The sequence below is a fragment of the Lepisosteus platostomus genome, chromosome 3 (genome assembly GCF_059453375.1).
Source record: "Lepisosteus platostomus isolate fLepPlt1 chromosome 3, fLepPlt1.hap1, whole genome shotgun sequence".
Lineage (NCBI taxonomy): Eukaryota > Metazoa > Chordata > Actinopteri > Semionotiformes > Lepisosteidae > Lepisosteus > Lepisosteus platostomus.
This window is the reverse complement of record NC_142613.1, coordinates 8,468,501-8,487,204: the sequence shown is the minus strand read 5'-3', so window position 1 is coordinate 8,487,204 and position 18,704 is coordinate 8,468,501. Positions and strand designations below refer to the sequence as shown.

The 18,704-nt window shown below is 40.6% G+C and overlaps 3 protein-coding genes across 10 annotated transcripts in view; all 3 read left to right on the top strand.

Moving 5' to 3' along the window:
- nt5c2l1 (5'-nucleotidase, cytosolic II, like 1) overlaps positions 1–4,215 on the top strand; it is a 28,025-nt gene extending 23,810 nt beyond the window's left edge. For 6 of the 8 annotated variants that reach the window (XM_088624231.1, XM_088624230.1, XM_088624233.1 and 3 more), the window contains 3 exons: positions 653–829; positions 2,463–2,558; positions 3,069–4,215. In XM_088624231.1, the coding sequence (XP_088480357.1) occupies positions 653–829; positions 2,463–2,558; positions 3,069–3,188 (393 nt within the window). In that variant the 3' untranslated portion in view covers positions 3,189–4,215. The remainder of the gene's footprint in view (positions 1–652; positions 830–2,462; positions 2,559–3,068) is intronic. The other 2 variants (XM_088624234.1, XM_088624238.1) reach the window with 1 other exon arrangement.
- Positions 4,216–6,482: 2,267 nt separating this feature from the next.
- Positions 6,483–12,120, top strand: LOC148674260 (transmembrane emp24 domain-containing protein 4-like). The gene is made up of 7 exons (XM_088624239.1): positions 6,483–6,716; positions 7,202–7,302; positions 7,767–7,892; positions 8,371–8,517; positions 9,122–9,226; positions 10,213–10,610; positions 11,351–12,120. Exons 1-7 carry the CDS (start codon positions 6,581–6,583, stop codon positions 11,394–11,396), a joined length of 1,059 nt encoding a protein of 352 aa, XP_088480365.1. The 5' UTR covers positions 6,483–6,580; the 3' UTR covers positions 11,397–12,120.
- A 560-nt stretch (positions 12,121–12,680) lies between these two features.
- On the top strand, positions 12,681–18,281 carry LOC148674259 (transmembrane emp24 domain-containing protein 4-like). Its single transcript, XM_088624240.1, has 5 exons — positions 12,681–12,947; positions 14,347–14,447; positions 15,179–15,304; positions 15,771–15,917; positions 16,524–18,281. Exons 1-5 carry the CDS (start codon positions 12,794–12,796, stop codon positions 16,671–16,673), a joined length of 678 nt encoding a protein of 225 aa, XP_088480366.1. The 5' UTR covers positions 12,681–12,793; the 3' UTR covers positions 16,674–18,281.
- The last annotated feature ends 423 nt before the right edge of the window (positions 18,282–18,704 follow it).

Here is an 18,704-nt window from a genome sequence, read left to right as displayed (position 1 = left end):
AAGGAATGAGGTGAGAGAGAGGAAGATACAGAGGAAAGAATTAAGGATAAGGGCATCTGCTAAGCAAACAAATGAAAATAATCTGTTTATTTTTATGACTTTGTCCTTCCCTTCATTCTCTTTAAAGTTTTTTAAGGACACAACATTAAGAGCTCCTTTTCTGTACAGAAAAAAAACATTTTTTAAGGGCTTATCTTCAGGTTAACATACAAGAACAATTAACAATTACAATCACTCTTGTTTATTCGAGCATCTTCATTGCTGCTAGAATGCCATGTAATTGCAGGGTTGATTAAGATAACAGAGTGAAGACTTCCCAAATGGTCTAATTTTGGGGGACTACCATAAATATCAAGTTACATTTCACTCCTATTTCTGGAGAGCCAGGGGTTTCATTATAATCGAGTTCTTAATGAAACAACTCAATCAATTACTGCTTTAAGGGTCAATCAACTGAATTAAGTTGAAATATTCCTGCTTACAATATCTCCTAAAACGCAGGAAGTGCTGTTTGTAGAGAAGGAATGTCAATTCCTCTTGACTGTAATGAGCTTAAGGGGAAAGCTAAGGAGCAAGCCTACAGTGGATGGTGTGGGGTGTGCGCGCGGGGTGGCGCTGTGAGAGGGTGACCGCGAGTGATGTGTGCGTGCAGAGGGTGACCCACGAGATGGACATGTGCTACGGGAAGATGGGCAGCCTGCTGCGCTGTGGGTCCCGCCAGACGCTCTTTGCCAGCCAGCTGATGCGCTACGCTGACCTGTACGCTGCCTCCTGCCTCAACCTGCTCTACTACCCCTTCAGCTACCTGTTCAGAGCCCCGCCCGTGCTGGTGAGTGCGGGGACCGCTCCCCCTCCCGTCTTTCAATCCGTCTGGGAGCCCAAGAGGGGGTTCAGAGATTGTTCACGGTGTCCCCAGAAACACAGTTAAACATTTCACCCCCTCCCCACCCCCAGGATCATCCAGTGTGTAAAATCTGTGTTTTCACACGGTGGATCTGCTCCGACAGTGGACCTCTTGATGTGCAGTTTTGAATGTCTTAATACTGAACACTATTTTGTCATATTTCCAGTGCCGGATTTCCCATTAGGCACTGTAGGCACAGTGCTTAGAGCCTAGGAAGGAGGGAAACACTAGTGACTACCGAAAAATGAGCTGAAACAACATGCTTGAGATCGACTCTCTGTGCAATAATCTATCTAGCGGCTGTTCTAGAAACTAGAAGTATCGAAGTGATGGTGGCTGGATTTGCTCCATCAATCATGTGGTTTAGCCTTAGAATAGTTTAAAGTGCATCATGTCAATCGACGTAATTCAATTGGCGTTTACCCCTCTTTTTGCACATTTTAGTGCCTAGGGCCTATGAACACCATATCTGGCCCTGCATATTTCTATGAAATGTAATCTTGTGCTGGAATTGAGGGATCTTATGGAGAATGACCTCTTGGAGAGGGAGACTACACTCCAGTGTGGCTGCCTTGCTCACGGTCTGCAGTCTGTCTGTATACCGTATGCCTGTGCATGTCACGAATGGGCCTTAGTCTTCTGTGGAGGGTTGCTGATTAGACCCTATGCGGTGCGGTGTAACCCAAGACAAATAGGACATCAGGGAAAACACATAAGGGTTTATTCGTGAAGGTAATGCTCAGTGACAACAGGTGCCCTGGTGAACAGGGGAAAACGAGGCATCCAGTTACAAGTGAATCCATGGGGGTAAGTCAGGGCGCAGTCCAATAATCCTAAACCAGGAGATCCATCCAACCATACAGACACAGGGAAATATGAACAGTCCAAGAACATATGGGGCCGGGTCCTCCAGAACCCCGGGCTCAGGGGGCGTGATGCCTCTGGCAAGGCCTGTGCCCTCAGACGACTCTGCAGTCTGGTTCTAGGCGGACCTCTGGACATCCGTGTCCTAACGCTGAGCTCTGAGAATCGGAAACTCTAGGCTTATGTATCAACACTGATTCTTAACACCTGGAAATAGGAATACAGCAATCAAACTAGGACTCGGGAATTTGGAGTGCCCCCTAGGGGAAAGGATGCTAAAATCTAACAGTGTATTTCAGTTTGTTCTACATCTGTGAAATACTCAGAACAATTACTGTGTATGTTTGATTATCTAACTACCAATGTCTTCAAAATGACTAAAACGTACTGCCTGGTAGTTTACTGCAGCATCAATTTAAAATCAGTTTTATATTTTTCGAACCTTGGCAAGACACTGATAGTGACATATAACTTAATACAAACATGGATAAGAAGTATGGTCTTGCCTTGTTTTGGAATTCAGATCAGGTGTTTTGCATGTACAGTATGTGAAGAATCGTAATGAATTGGGTTCCTTTTGCTACAGCCAGTTCTCGAAATTCTGAGAATGATTCCTGAACAGCTGCTACAGGCAGTACAGTGTGAGCAGGAAGGGCTACTTTCAGACCTGCGTGTTGCTCTTGCTTCTTCACAGATGCCCCATGAATCCACAGTGGACCACTACCCTCTAGACATGACCGTGTCGGACTCCTCTGTAAGCAATCGAGTCCTCCGCCTCACAGTGTCCAAGGTGAGTGAGTAATCCTGAAAACTGCAGAGCAAATGTCCCTTTTGTAGCATCTGCTCTGCTGATTCTGCTATTTTGTGGTTTAAGTGAATGGTAGCAAACACGCTGCCCTTGTAAAAAAAATAAAAATAATGCTGATTGCAAGACAAAGAGTACAGTGTTAACAAACTGCCTAAAGGACTGATGCCTGTCCACTGAACACATATTTCTCTTTCCTGTGATTCCGAACTTTTTTGCCGCAACAATAAATTGATGTAGGGAAGAATTAATCTGAAGATATTTTTTTTTACAAATTTAACATGAAATCTTTGTCCTACTTTCTGACCATGTTAACGTAGATTGTCTTCTACAGTATATAGTGTTTCACCCAGGAATGTGCTTCATAACTCAGGATTTGTGCTTAAGAGGAGAAAAAAAATGAATGGTTTTAGCTGACCCAGATGCAGGAATGAGGACCTGAATATTTGTAAGTTTGTTTAAAGAAAGCACAGCATGCTTTTCTATCTGTTACAGTACGTGTGTGTCTCTCTGTCCACAAGGCACGTGACCCCCGTGAGGAGGAGAAATGAGCCCAGGGGAGCTGGCGGCAACAATAAACTGGACAAAATAATGGAAGAGGAAGTGGAATTTTAGCCTGGAGAAGGGAAGGGACACAGGGAGATGGACTGGTCAACAGTATTACCAACGTACATTAATATATTGAGCTTCAAGTCACAAAAGACAGTTTTTCCAGCTGTGACTACTGCAAGTTTTTTTCTGGTTAACATGACTAAATACTGGGATTACATCCATCTTCCGCATAACTGCATAGATTGCATTGCAGAAAAAAAATAATGAGAATAACAATTATAACAACCTCTCCAAAGGCTGTCATTTTAGGTCTTGAGGTTTCAAACCCTACTGTGGTTCAACCACTTGCTTGGCATTTTCTCCCAGTTTACAGTAGGGTGGATGATTGCTGATGCAGAAAAGTACTTGATGTAGGAGTCATCTCTGTGCCTTTTGCAATTTGGACTCATATTTATCTGTGATCCAGAGAGGTTATTGCAATCCCAAATCATACAGAAACTGTAACTCCTGTATGATACCAGAATCCTTCGAACCTGGTGCCCAGCAGACTCATTACATATCTGCCCTGGGTATAGCAGACTGGTGTCTAGCCAGTGTACTGCTTCTGACTGTACTGTAAGTGCAGTCTGGTTTGCCACAGTATGCGATAATTTTCAGTGCTCTCCGATCTGTTTGTTTAGTGTGTGGATGACCATACATGTGTTGTTTTTAAACCTGCCTGAGCAAACTTTTCATGTAATGTGCAATAAACAGAGTCTGAGCGATGTAAGTGAAATTCCATGTAGAAATCTCTTGCCAGCAAGGATACGGTTCATTGGCTACTACCCAGAGTGGAATGGAGGGAGAGCTATTGTGAAGATGCCTTTGAACAGCATCCTTGTTATTAATTTTTCAGAAGGTGTAAGTTAGGACCCGCCCTAGAAAGATCTTCGTGTGCCTTAAATATATTCTGATGGTAACTTTTTTATAAATACACTTTAAAATTGCTGTGAATATTAAGACAGAAGTATATGTAAAGTAAGCTGGAAATAAACAACTTTTATACAACATGTGGTATGGAGAAAAAATAAAATGGATTTTAAAAACCGTATTTTTTAAATGATATCTAAGCAAATACATCTGGCTTCTGGGAAAGGATTATTGCCAATGTGAACCTTTGTTTTAGCTTTGCAAAAACTGCAGTGCAGTTGTGGGCGGTCCTGGCCCTGTAGGGACAGACTTCTGCTGAGCTGGTAGAGGTGAGTTTGCCTTCAAATCCCCACCTGCTGAAAACATGGAGGGAAAGCCTAAAATAAAAACAGAGAGAGAGAGTGCTTGAATTGTAAACTCAAAACATTGTTTAAGTGAAGCAGTGGAATTTGTAAAGTACAGATGTCAGTTTTCTTCAGTGGTTTTATGTGTATCTAAGCAGCCATGACACAGTCCTGTTGCGTGTGGCAGGTGTTAAAATCTTGGTAAAGAGATTTTAGAGTCAACTGAAACCCATTAAAGGACATTTTAATGACATTTAAAATCCCAGGGTGATAAATCATCATTCCGGACTCACCGTGCGATACCAAGATCCTCTGTATACTTGCTCTCAGACTTTCGTTAGTCATTGAGATGACAATATAACTACCAAAATTCCCAGACTTAGACTGTTCAATTTCCTGAATAGATGCCTTAATCAGGAATGAAATGACAATATTAAACATACCACATTAAACCATCTGAGCATCTTCAAATCTACCAATTTAATTTAAGTGATCACCTTGAAGGGACACCTACGACAAAATTCACTTTCTCCTGCTGCAGTAAATATGAAAAGAAAATACTAAATGTATGTCCATTTAGGTTGACTTTCTTCAATATCCGTACGTTATCACCTTCAGTTTTTCCAGATACAAATAACTGTATCATCAAAAACAGATCAGGTCCGAGAAGCTCCCTAATTAATCTAATTGTACAGACAAATGAGATGTTATAAGTAACTGACAGGAGGAATAGTAACTAACAAGCAGGAAAGGAATAAACACAAGTACTATTGAAGAAATCATTTCTGAATGATAATTTCTGTTGTTTACAGATTTTTGTTTTGTGGTCCATAAACTGTAGATGTGCAAATTGCCTACTCTGGTCTTGGAGAGCTTACTCTTTGCTTTCATGCTTCTGACTTATTACGTCTTTTATTTCTCCAAACAGCATGGCAGTAAGAAATTTATAGCCTGCTCTAAATTCAATACAAGCACTGTTGTGAAGGTCATCCGAAAAAAAATCACCGTACATTTAGGTTGCTGTTTCGATAGTCAGACAATCCATAACGAGTTTAAATCACAGAGGAGGTAAACACTGTGTGGCAGTTATTGTAGAAGCAGTGTTCTTCACATAACAGGTATGATATCATCCATTGAATAATGGAGTCCTACGAGAACCCTCTCTCTGCATCTTGGATATAGAGCTCAAAGTTTCCCCTTGCTGTGAACAATTTAATTTCGACTACTTTAGTTCAATTAAGTTCTAGAATCACAACTGAGAACCACATTTGGGCCATTTAATTCCTCTTTTATCCATTTTGTTCCTTTCTCTGTTTTTTTAATTTTACAGACCCTATGCAGACAGATGTGGAGGATGAAAAACTAGTTTTGATCTTTAAATATTAAAAACTGAAAGTACTGGAAAGTGATGAATTGATTGTGATTTTCCACACCAAAAATTTACTTGGATCATATATGAACATATGGGTACATATAGATGTATTGGTTCAGGTGGGTAGCTGCATCAGCATGCGTAGGCTGCAAAGGAACAAGTAATAGGTTTATTCCATGCTGAAAAAAAAGAAGAAAGAAAACACAACGTTTCGGCCGTGGAGCCTTCTTCAGGTGTCATATAGATGTCATATGATGTCATATCGATGTATGTAGCACGGACTCAAGAAAGACCTGGTTCAAGTACTCAAAACTTCAAGGGTCATTGGCAAATGTCAATCCAGTGGGCCTCTTGAGTATCGACAGTGAATCACAAAGCAGAAGTGTATCTACAAGTGCATTTTAAAACAGGGAAATTAAAAACAGGAAGCATTTCATTATGCAAAGCGTCGTGGAGTTAATGAATGGGCTACCCAGCCTCCTGTCAAAGAGAATATTCCTATTCACCACTTTTTTCTTGAGGTTAAAATGCATATACGGAATTTAAAATACACATAATAATAGAGGAAAACACCATGAATTCAACTAGTTGGGAAAAGTGTCTTACATAGCCAGAAAATAAACAAATCTACACTGTATAAATAGCATATCGTTGTACGATAACCCCGTGCTCACAACCGATTAATTTATAGGCTGCAAAGTACTGCGCAGACTCAGTACTCTGTTCTCGGAAGTCCCATAAAATGCTGCGCATGGCTATTCCGAAGTTGAGGTTGTGCTTGCGTTGTTGAGAAATAGAGTTGATGTCGCAGTTTGTCAGTTTTGTCAACGATGTCTCTGTTCTCGCAGGTTGTCTGTCTGTTCTTGCTCGCTACTCTCAGCCTCACCCGAGCGCTGTACTTCCATACCGGGGAGACGGAGGAAAAATGCTTCATCGAGGAGATTCCTGACGAGACCATGGTTATTGGTACGTACAGGTGAACTACAGTACCTGACCGCATTCATCTTGTTAGAGTTCAGTTTGAGGTACTTGCAAGTGTTCTTTGATTGCGCTACTTTAAATCACCCTTTTTAAAAGATTAGGATATTTTGCAAGTATTGATCACTTAATCAAAGAATTACATTAGTTAAGGGAACTTTTCTCCTTCTGAGACTCTTTGTGTTTTAACAGTTACCTATAAAATTCCTATATTGGACCTCTTCAGGACTGGTTTAGAGATTCCTGGTTTATAAACGACGAAGAATTCACTCTGATCCATTTGGGGTTTTATGAACTGCAGCCTCTTAAAGCAAATGTGGTGAAAGAAAGAGAAAAGCGTGAAGCAAGTTAACAAGCACATCATGTTGGTTCATAAAGTGTGCATCAGAGCCAACCGCTTGTGCATCACAAGTCTTGGTTCCGTCGTTGGACCGAGAGCAGACATGCTGATTCCTGTTGGGTGTTTCTCCCAGGGAAATACCGCACACAGCTGTGGGACAAGCAGAGCAGCTCATTCCTGCCGTCCACACCTGGCCTGGGGGTGCATGTCGAGGTCGCAGATCCAGACACCAAGGTAGCATTTATACTACTGTACATAACAGTCATCTGCACCTAGGTTAACTACTCAGTCAATAACTGACTGAGTGTGGAACAAGTCAAACTGCTATGCAATTGGAGTTTAACGTCAAAGAGCATTGTTAAGTGGATTCCATTTTTTAAAACAAGTTAAAATATACAGTATCCATTTTTTATTATGGAGACAACAGTTTTACAGCCTTCATGAAAGAATAACCTAAAAAGAGCAAATTTCAGTGCACTCCTTACTGCCTGGAACAGGATGATAGTGTTTGTTCATTTCAGATTCATTTCAGAACACAACATACCTGTTTCGCCTGGTTCAACATTACTGAAGGCTTGTATTAAGATCTGCAACTAACAATTATTTCACACAGAAGAAGTAAAGTGGTGTATTAAAATGCCCTGAATCTGAATCCAGGCAGTTCCCAGGCCTTTCTGTCGGCTGTCTGTGTGTCGTAGATCATGCTTTCCCGGCAATATGGTTCTGAAGGGTGCTTTACCTTCACCTCCTTCATCCCTGGAGAGCATCGGATTTGTCTGTATTCCAACTCCACCAAGATGGCGCTTTTTGCTGGGGGAAAGCTGGTAAGCGACCCTGCAGGTGTTCGGGGCGAGACCTGCCTTTCAAAGATTGCACTGAATTTTCCATATTATGCGCTTGCAGCTTTTTGTATGGTTACAATTTTCATATACAGTCTGTTGTTACAGATTTTTAGATTTCAGATGACAGAGCACCAAAAACCTCTAAGAAACATTAGTGACTGGAAGAGGCTGCCATTTACTCTGCTTTCAGTCGTGTTCTTGAGTAATCCTAACATTTGTTGGAAGATGGAGAGAACAGATCTAGTTCAGAGAAACTCTGAAAGCAATAACAGTGTTATTTACATTCGGTTGAAACCAGAGCAGGTTGTTGCAATTTCAAAGTTTAGGTTTACATCCACTTCATAAACTCTTCCCTGATCACTAGGTGCTAGGTTTATATGATCTATTGTTACAGATCTATTTCTGAGTTGCATGAAATATCTTGTTTTATCTCTTTTTTTTTTAACTCTCCCTGGGTCAGAGAGTTCATCTGGATATCCAAGTAGGGGACCAAACCAATAACTATGCAAAGATTGCTGCCAAAGACAAGCTGACCGAGATGCAGCTCAGAGTCAGGCAGCTGCTGGACCAGGTGGAGCAGATCCAGATGGGGTACGACTACCAGCGGGTGAGAGAGGCCCAGAGTGGCTTGTCAGTGTATTTCAAGTTTGTTGCACATCTTGTTGTTCCAGTTCTTGCTTAAGAATATTCCCTCCTAAATTTGTTTGTTGTGGTCATGTTAAATAACTATTACAGTGAGCATAGCATCGCAGAAAACCTTACAAGGCCTCATGTTATACACTCACTGGTCAGAATATTATGGTTGTGGAACTCCAGGTCCTTTGAATAGGCTGTCTTTGTGATGGGCAATTTGTAGCTGAATTGAGGAGCAGGAAAACACACCCCAGGTTTAAGTAGGATTAAAAATCAGTGGTATGGATGGAATGCACTGTGCAATCCCCTCACTGGTACCCTCAATTGAGGGAGATCCTACTAGAAAAATAGAAGGGGTTGTAGCTGCAGATATTTTCAAATCTTTTTAAAACCTCGTGGAATACAGGTCAAGTCCTCTTCAGGCTGTTCTTGTTGCTCAGCTAATGGAAGGTGTGGGGTGCAGTGCTTTGGTAATGGGGCTCCAGGCAGTGTGCACCTCTGAAACCAGCACAGAATACCCGTAACAGTCTGGGCCAGGAGAGGCTGTGTTTTCAGTGTCTGTGTGTCTGTCTCGGCAGTACCGCGAGGAGCGCTTCAGGATGACCAGTAAGAGCACCAACTACCATGTGCTGTGGTGGTCCGTTGCCCAGACCATCATCCTCATCATCACCGGTATCTGGCTAGTAAGCCTACTTTATACTGGTATTAATTCCCATGGAAAGGCATTTAAGAGTCCTGAGGTGTTGTATGTCCGTTCCCAACTCATCTTGAAACACACGGAGCCCTGTTACAGACTTTGTGTTTCAATTCCCCCTCATATTTGAAATGTACAATATGTTTTTGTTTCTAAAGCTGGGCCACATTTTGAGCTGTAAACCATTTGCAAAGCTTGAATAAAAATTCTTGTTAAAGTGAGCAAATAAATAGTAATTTATTTAATTTAATAAATAGTAATTAAAAAAGTCATTTTGATTATGGTCAGGGTGTTATTAGAGGGCTGAGATACTGAACTATCTGTGGTGTTTTCTCCCAGATGACACCTAGTTAATACATCTTATTAAGCATCACACAGTATCTGAAAGTTTTTACTCAGGCATAGTATTCAGTTCAATTGTATACAGACTTTGTAATGGACTGGAATCCCATCTAGGGTGTCTCCTACCTTTTGCCAGTTACTTGCTGGGATAGGCTCCAGCTCCCCCTGCAACCCTGAATTGGATAAAGCCGTTAGAGAATGGATGGATGTATACAGACCATGACACGTTTTCAAGTCCAGTAACTGGATACCAAATGGTAAAATCTTGTCTTAGAAATACACATCACATAAATCGCTGGTAACTGAGAGACATGTAGAAGACAGTTTCTCATTCCGTGTACCTGCTCTGAGACGTCGAGACTTCTGAGAATAGCCAATACAACTAGATTTTTCAGATAAAGTTCCCAAATGGGTAGGAATAAAATAACGGAGGGTTGTAAAATCTGGAAATACTGATGAAAACAAATGGCAAATTTTATTGGGTGCTACAATAGTGCTAATTATTGTGAATCCACTGTTATAACTTTTTGGCAGTACAAGATAAAAAGTAGTTAAGAGACCGAGTTTCCCCAACATAACTCTAGCTCAGAAAATTGATAAGCGATGCTTAAATCGATGTGATTTTCTCCACAGAGAAAAGACACCCATCACACTTCTGATGTGCAGAAGGTAAAGAGAGAGCCATCCCAAGCTTCTGGCTTTGTAAGCAAGCAGGTCAAGGTTGATTCCTTGGCAAGTCCCAACATGCTTGTATCACAGGCCACAGTCTTCCAGAATACCAAAGACCAAAACCAGGAACAAGCTGGTGAAGTAAATGAGGTTGAATTCCAAGAAACTGCTGACCTCCTGCACTTGGTTAGTGATCACGGGTGCCAGCTGCCCAAACACCAGTGTTGTGCTCCCTACCTATCAAACTTTGTGTCATCTGAGGAGACATTACTGGCTGAACACAGTGGTGCCAACGAAAGGCTCACAGGTCTACTTTTGCCAAGTTCTTCGATCTCTGGAATAAAACTGGACAAAGAAAAAAGGTGAGGTGATCCATTGTTAGCACAGTCAACGTGGTTTTTCTACATTTGGCGTATGTCTACGACTGGAATGATGGGTCCCCAACCAAAGGCAAAGCTCTGTTCATTTGTCAAGGTCACGTGGCTAAACCTGTGATAGGGCTTGCTGTTAGAAAACTACTTTCTGTTTTCAAAAACTTTGTAAACATTCATTCAGAATGGAGCTTTAATATTTTATCTGGTTACCATACACTGACAAATGTTTATAAATCACATGTTTTAAATATAAGTGAGCAAGTGATTAATCTCTACTTTACAAATTATGCCTTTTTTTAAGCTCTGTCCATACAGCTGATGTGCTCATTTCCAGAGAACACTGTTACACATCCTGGCTGTATCAGCTTGAGTTGGTACTTGCTTTTAGAGACTGAGCAATTAAATACCAGTATTGATACATACATAAATCATATTAAAATTGTCATTTAACTAATTCAACACTTGTTCAGTTTTACACTGGAATGTTAAAGATAAAAGCAAATTAATGTGCAGATGGATTTAAAATTGAACTCAATTAACATCCTAGTAGGCATATATGGAAACGGTAATAGGTGAAAATAGTCTGCTAGATGAGAAAGCTGATTGGTTGATGGCATTTCCTCATTTCCTAATGTAATGTATGTTTTACAGTGTTCTCTGTATCATAGTTGTGTAATATCAACATTGTGTACATTATTAGGATATAACCTGTTTCTTTTACAATACAGGTCTGGACTACATCGAGTAACAGCTGGAGCTCATAACAGACCCTGATGAGCTACAGAACTCCTTTTTTTTTAGCTTTTGTGAAGTCTTCTGTTGTACAAGAAAGTGCCAAACAGCTTGAAGGATATCTGACCTGTTCAGTAGACGGCGTTGATCTGGTCAGGTCAATACTTACAATGAGGGAGACGTCCATCGGGGTCAACATGAGATTATACTTTTATACTTCTACTTAAGCACTTTTTTTTTAGAACGAAACTTGCACTTGTATATTTTTAAAGAAACCTTTTGCACATTTGAGACAATTGAACTCTTTTTACACCCCTGTAAAAGATATTATTTAACTAAGTACTAGGCCATCAGAGCTCCTTCAGTTTTCTGTGAGTTATCATCGTGAAGGGAAACCCATGACAAAATTCTCCCTCTCCTCTTGTGTCAAATATAAAAAGCTATTGTCTGCATGAATTAGGATGCAAGTCCTGTTAAATGTCCCATCTGCACTAATCTTCTGTTTTCCCAAATACAAAAAAATGCATCCTGTGTGGGGAGTAGTTGTCATGTCCGTGTAAGATTTTATGATCTTTTACATCTATGACCTGTGTTGATAACTTGATTTCCCCCTTGGGGATTAACAAAGTGTATCATATCACTGTACCTTATGAAATTACAGCAGTTTCCCTTTAACATGTTTGTAAAACTAAACATGACAAAGGAATGTATTAATACTGACCCTGGTATGCCTTAATAATCACTACTGTATATCTGTTTTATCTGACTCGATGTTTCCTGTGTCTTCTGGTTTCATATACAGAACTGTATGCAGTATGTATGCTTATCAACTTGCTTATTAAGAGTTTGCTCTGCTGTTTAAAACAAGGGAGCTCTTAGTAGGTGATACCTTAAAGAATCCTTCTGCGGAGGTCAAATGTTACATTTCAGTTAACACACTTAAATTTGCCTGTGATTAAGATTAAGACCTTGGTTGGAACAAAAATGAGAAGGTAAAGATGTACCCCATGAGCAGAGTTAGGAACAACTGATTTAAGTAATATACTGAACCCCCAAGATATATTGTACTCTCAACTTGGACCCAGACAAAATTATCCTGATCAACCCCTTTTTCCTGACGTAATAATGCACGTACCAGATTTACAATGAACAGAAGAATCTTCAGGAAAATATCCTGAATTGAAACAGTTAGGAAAGTTGTTGTCCTACGTGGCCAATAACTGTATACTGTACATACATTGCTGTATGATAACCCCGTCTTAGCAATACGTCATCCCTTTTTCCGCGCATGCTCAAATCGACTACTTTTTGGGCCGCAAAAACACTGCGCAGACGCAGTGCCCTGGGTCGGAACTGCTGGAAGAATCCGCGCATGCCCGCTCGGAAGCTGAGGCTGTGTGTATTGTGCGGATTCGACGTCTCAGGTGCAGCCGCTGTCAATGTCAGTTTTGTCCAGGATGTCTCTGTTCTCGCAGGTTGTCTGTCTGTTCTTGCTCGCCACTCTCAGCCTCACCCGAGCGCTGTACTTCCATATCGGGGAGACGGAGAAAAAATGTTTCATCGAGGAGATTCCCGACGAGACCATGGTTATCGGTACGTACAGGTGAACTACCTGACCGCGTTCGCCGTTGGTTAATAAAACTGGGTTCGCTTTCGTTTATCTACGTACGCCCATCCCTCCTGGGACGACGAACCTTCCTGAACTACTTCAGCAGCCCTTCAATTGCTCTTTATCGTTTAAAAAGCGAGCTGGCATAGAGTGTATAACGTTGTTCGGCGTCCTCTACGGAGTACATGCAGTTCTCTTGTTCACAATTCTCTCGAGTGCTTGCTACAGTATGCTTACTTGTGGGGTTTTTTTTTTGGTTAAAATGTCAGGAAATAATGAAAAAGACTAATATTTCATGTTTCAGTGTGTGCGTTTCATTCTCATAAAACGTCGTCGTGTAAACAAATGGTTAGCTGAGCGCGCAGGTGCCATGGTCTTAGTTCTGCACCTGTGCTCGCTTCTGTTATATCGACGGGTCGCCCTTGACACCTTTAAGACGAAAAACAAGTTTTGCTGGTTTGCAGAGTATTAGAGGCGTTTGTGCCAGAGGTGCATTGAAATTCTTATTCGCGCCGATCTCTCGGGGCATACACAGTACAACTGATCACCTCACACAATGTAAACTACATTACAAAATGGTACAGAATAAATAATAACAACCACTGACAATAAATGTGGTAGTGAAAAGAATATGATACTCCATACAGAAGGTGCATTGAGTTCTGAGGCATTGCAGTTAGTTTTAAGGATGCACACTGGATTGAGGTAGAAACTGTTCTTAAGTCTAGTGATGCAAACCTAGTGGTTTGAAACAGCATGGGTTGTGCATATGTTAGTCTGAACCGAAATATGAGCAAAGGTTATTTGTATAAGTCACCTTAAAGTTGACTTTTTTAAAAATATTAGTCGTTTTTGTAAATGTTGGCCAATTAAGCAAATAATCTGTTCCGTTTAGGGAACTCTTGTCATTATGGGCTGAAGGGCATTCTGATTTTTGTACCGATTGATCTGCAAATCACTTAATTAAAAAAAAAATATCCTTGATAATCCACAGTAGGACTCTGTTGGTCTTTTAGTGGTCATCCATATAGCCTCTTAGACCAGGGCCTTCACAGGACCTGGATCTGAGACTCCTAGTTTATACACTGTAAATGATGAAGAATGCCCTTTGTATAGCCGTTTGTTCCATTTCAGGTTTTATGGGCTTACTGCAGGCTCTTCAAGAGAATGTGCTGAATGAAGCAGAAATGCAAGCACCTACTGTATGTCCTTTTTAAATAATCTAGCAGGGTATGAAGTACAGGGTAACCAGCACCTAATGCTGCCTATTATACAAGGGCCTGCAAAGTGTGAAGCAGAGCCATGTGCTTGTGCATTGCAAGTCTTGGTTCCGTCGTTGGACAGAGAGCAAACATGCTGATTCCTGTTGGGTGTTTCTCCCAGGGAAATACCGCACACAGCTGTGGGACAAGCAGAGCAGCTCATTCCTGCCGTCCACACCTGGCCTGGGGATGCATGTCGAGGTCAAAGATCCAGACACCAAGGTAGCGTTGGGTCTCATAACTCTGGGGCTGCATGGAAGACCAGTGCCTTTTCAAGCAAAGACAGTTCAAACTTCCTCCTGAATTGTAGACTGCTTTCTAACATGCCAGTAAATTGTTTTACACTGTGGTTCTGCAATTTTCACCTAGAGGCGAAGCATATTTAAAATATTATTTAATCTCCACGTGGCTATCACCTGGCGCTAGGTTAATTCCTCAGTCTAAAGCTGCTAAACCTGGAATAAAGCAATCTGTTATGCAGTGAGCATCTTATTGCAAAAAGCATTATTTATTGTCATGTGGGTTGCATTCGTTGAACAGAAGAGAAAATATATAATGTCCAATTTGACATTGTGGAGACAACAGATTATATTTTCCATGAAACAATAACCTTTGAAACACATTTTCGTCTGGGAACAAAAAAACCTCAACCACATTTGGGACACAAAAACAAATTACTTTTGGCATTACGCTCAGGAATTTACAACATGCCACATGCTAGTGCTGAACATGGCATGATGAATGTACATGAGTTAACAAAGTACACTTGGCACAGTGTGTGGGAGGACTTGTTGCTATATATTAGTTTTGGTGCTTGGCTGGGGTGTTACTTCATTCAAATCCCTCCTTTAGATTTGGATGCCATTCCACGTACTGTATTAAAATGTGATGAATATGGGTCTGGGACTGGTGGGAGTGAAGAGTCACCTGTTGGCTCTGCCTGTGTGTCGTAGGTCGTGCTTTCCCGGCAATATGGATCAGAAGGCCGCTTCACCTTCACCTCCCACACCCCTGGAGAGCATCAGATCTGTCTGCACTCCAACTCCACCAAGATGGTGCTTTTTGCTGGGGGGAAGTTGGTAAGCAGTCCTTCATACTACCGTTCTGGCATTTTGCTTCACAAGTGTTCCAGGCAGGTCCTGCCTTTTGAAGATTAAAATACATGCCATCTTGTGCTCTTGCAGCTTTTTGTATCGTTGCAATTCTCAGGTACAGGGCGTTGTTATAGATGATTGAAATTCAGAACACTGAAAAACACTAAAAACAGTAATCAACTTAAAGAGGTTGCCATTTATTCTGCTTTGAGTAACTTTCTTGGGTAATCCTAAAGTTTCAACAGTTGTCTGATGGAAGATGGAGAGAGAGAGAAGAGAACTGGTTCTATCAAACTCATCTAAGTTTCTCAGAGGGAATCACAGTATCCATTAACAGTTGAAACATCGTGATTTAATCTTGCTTCAGACCTCACAGACTTTCCTGATCACTAAGAGCTAAGTTGATGTCATACGTCATGTTTTTTTTAATTTCCCTGTGTTAATCTGTCAGAGAGTTCACCTGGATATCCAGGTAGGGGAACACGCCAATAACTACCCTGAGATTGCAGCCAAAGACAAGCTGACAGAGCTCCAGCTCAGAGTCAGGCAGCTGCTGGACCAGGTGGAGCAGATCCAGAAAGAGCAGAACTACCAGCGGGTAAGAAAGGCCCAGAGTGGTTTGTCAGTATGTTTCTAGCTTGTTCTACATAGTTCTGATCCGTTTCTTGCTTAAGAACTATTTTCTGCTAAATTCTTTTGTTGTGGTCATGCTATTGCATAACTTCTGCAGTGAGCATAACATAGCAGAAAACATTACAATGCAACATACTGTACACACACTGGTCAGAACATTATGGTTATGGAACTCCATGTCCAGTGAATAGACCGTATAATTTACAGCAGCAGTAAATGGATTTCCATTCACTTCCCAGCACAAAATACACCTTACAGTATGTCTAAATGCTATTGAAAATATGTGCTACAGATGCACTGTGCAATCCTCTCACAAGCACCCTCAATTGAGGGAGATTCTGTTAGGGAAAAAAAGGATGGGTTAGATCTGCAGATATTTTAAAACCTCGTGGAATACAGGTCAAGTCCTCTTCAGGCTGTTCTTGTTGCTCAGCTAATGGAAGGTGTGGGGTGCAGTGCTTTGGTAATGGGGCTCCAGGCAGTGTGCACCTCTGAAACCAGCACAGAATACCCGTAACAGTCTGGGCCAGGAGAGGCTGTGTTTTCAGTGTCTGTGTGTCTGTCTCGGCAGTACCGCGAGGAGCGCTTCAGGATGACCAGTGAGAGCACCAACCAGCGTGTGCTGTGGTGGTCCATTGCCCAGACCATCATCCTCATCATCACCGGCATTTGGCAGATGAGGCACCTGAAAAGCTTTTTCGAGGCCAAGAAGCTGGTGTAATCCTGCGTGCCCTCTGCTGACCCCCTTCCTCCTCCAGTGCTCGTTACTGCGTCTCCTGTCTTTAGGAAGAGGTGGAGGTGCGACGAGTGGGACTCAACCTGATGCCCAGACTATTGATCCAGCCATTGAGATTTGAAGACTTTCACTTTGGCTCCGTGGAAAAATCCTGTTGGATTCTCCGTGCTGGGAGTGGGGGAGGGAAGAGTAATTCAAGTTTTAAAGTAAAGGCAGGTTCAAGGAATGATAAGAGTTTTTTTTACCTATCTTCCTCCTTTTAATGGAAGATCCCCTTTAAACAGTAAAACAATGACATTGCTTACTTGATATGGTAAATGTCAGCATATTTCCGGTTCTAATTAATAGGTAATTTGTACATTTGAGGTGACTAGACGTTCTCATTTACAGAAATCTTAACCCCAAAATTACGTTTATTTTTTGTAATTCCCATGTCAGGGTTCATTTAAAGTTCTTATTGGAATTAAGTGAAGCTTTGGTTTTCTAACTGTTGATATTTCATCTGTGAATATGCAACACATCTGCAGACTGTACATGCTGTGTGATTCATATGTACTTTAATATTACACATAGTAGGCAGTATTCCTAACACATGCATTCCTCTCTTTTCTACCCAAAGTAATGCAGGGGTAGGTAAATAACTTAAATACTATTAACACTTTAATTCAGAATGACAGTGGTGAGTTGGAGTAAAGTTTTGTTTTTCGTATGAGTTGGAACCAATTGCTTAACTGTAGTGGAGTAACTGTGGTCAAGTCCGTGGAATGAAATGTAGTGTGTTAGGTGAAGAGTTAATGTGAAAGGAGGAATTAAAAAATACACTTCAGGTGAGGAACGTGATGTTGAAAAACATTAAGATAAAGTGAATACTATATTGGGGAAGAAATTATTTATTGAGCTTTGAGAGAAAAACTAAAGATTGTTGGCTTCACACAATGAAAAAAATTGGTCTTGTGAATCACAGACTGAGAAAAAGCCTTTTGGATATAAATATTTCAGCTTGATATTGCAGTACATTTAAGTCTATTTATTTTGTTTTTGAATTTGAATAGTACGGTTTGTTACCTTTTGATTGCCTGCTCTGTATTGTCTGATGTTTAATGCCATTAATGTATTTATGAAAATGTTTTTTCTGATCAACAATAGATCTGATCAATAGACCCTTTCACATTTTAAAGAAACAAAGATATCCTATTGTCACATGGTACTATATTCATGCTGCTAATACAAACCAGAATGAAACCAATGTCATGTTGGAATTACTAATGCCTTTATCGTTTTGCACCACACATAACGTCGTTTTAACTTGCAAGATGTGCAGTAAAACATCACACCTCATTTAAGGCAAGAGGCACGTTTCTTTCAGTATAAGTAATTTCTAACGTAAACGCTAATTTTGGATACGTGAGCAGCTTTTTCACAAGAACTGTTTTCAATTATCTGGTCCTTTGAAAGAAGACAACACTTATTACTGTAGCCACTTATTCCTGTTTTTAAGTTACAGTAAAAAAAACGTTTGTCCAGCTGCTGTACATGTTTTTCTTTAAATACAGAGCTTTGTGTTCAGTAAATAAAACTGACTTATGAATACTGCTTTTTAGTGTTGTGGTTTATTTGTCCCCTTTTTTCAAAATACGGGTAAAGCCTTTTCTAGGTTAGGTTTTATTTAATTTTAATAATTACACAGCTTTATACAAAATCTGAATATGGTTAAGTAATCAGTAAAACACAAGATATGAAGAGCAACTCAGAATGTAAACTGAAGAAAAATATTTTAACGTTGTCTTATGTCCTAACACTGCAAGCTTATTAACACGGTTTATACCAATTTGTACCAATTGTATTTATTTTAAAGATGGCTCGTTTAATTTTTGAAAATGGACAAGTTTCTTTAGCCATTATGGATAATATTAACAGTTTTATCAAGAGCAGGACGGTATTGAGAAGTTTTATTGGTTAAAAACCACTTGTCTCTTAAGCGAGTAATAAGGCATTTTATCTTGGCGTAGTTTTCGT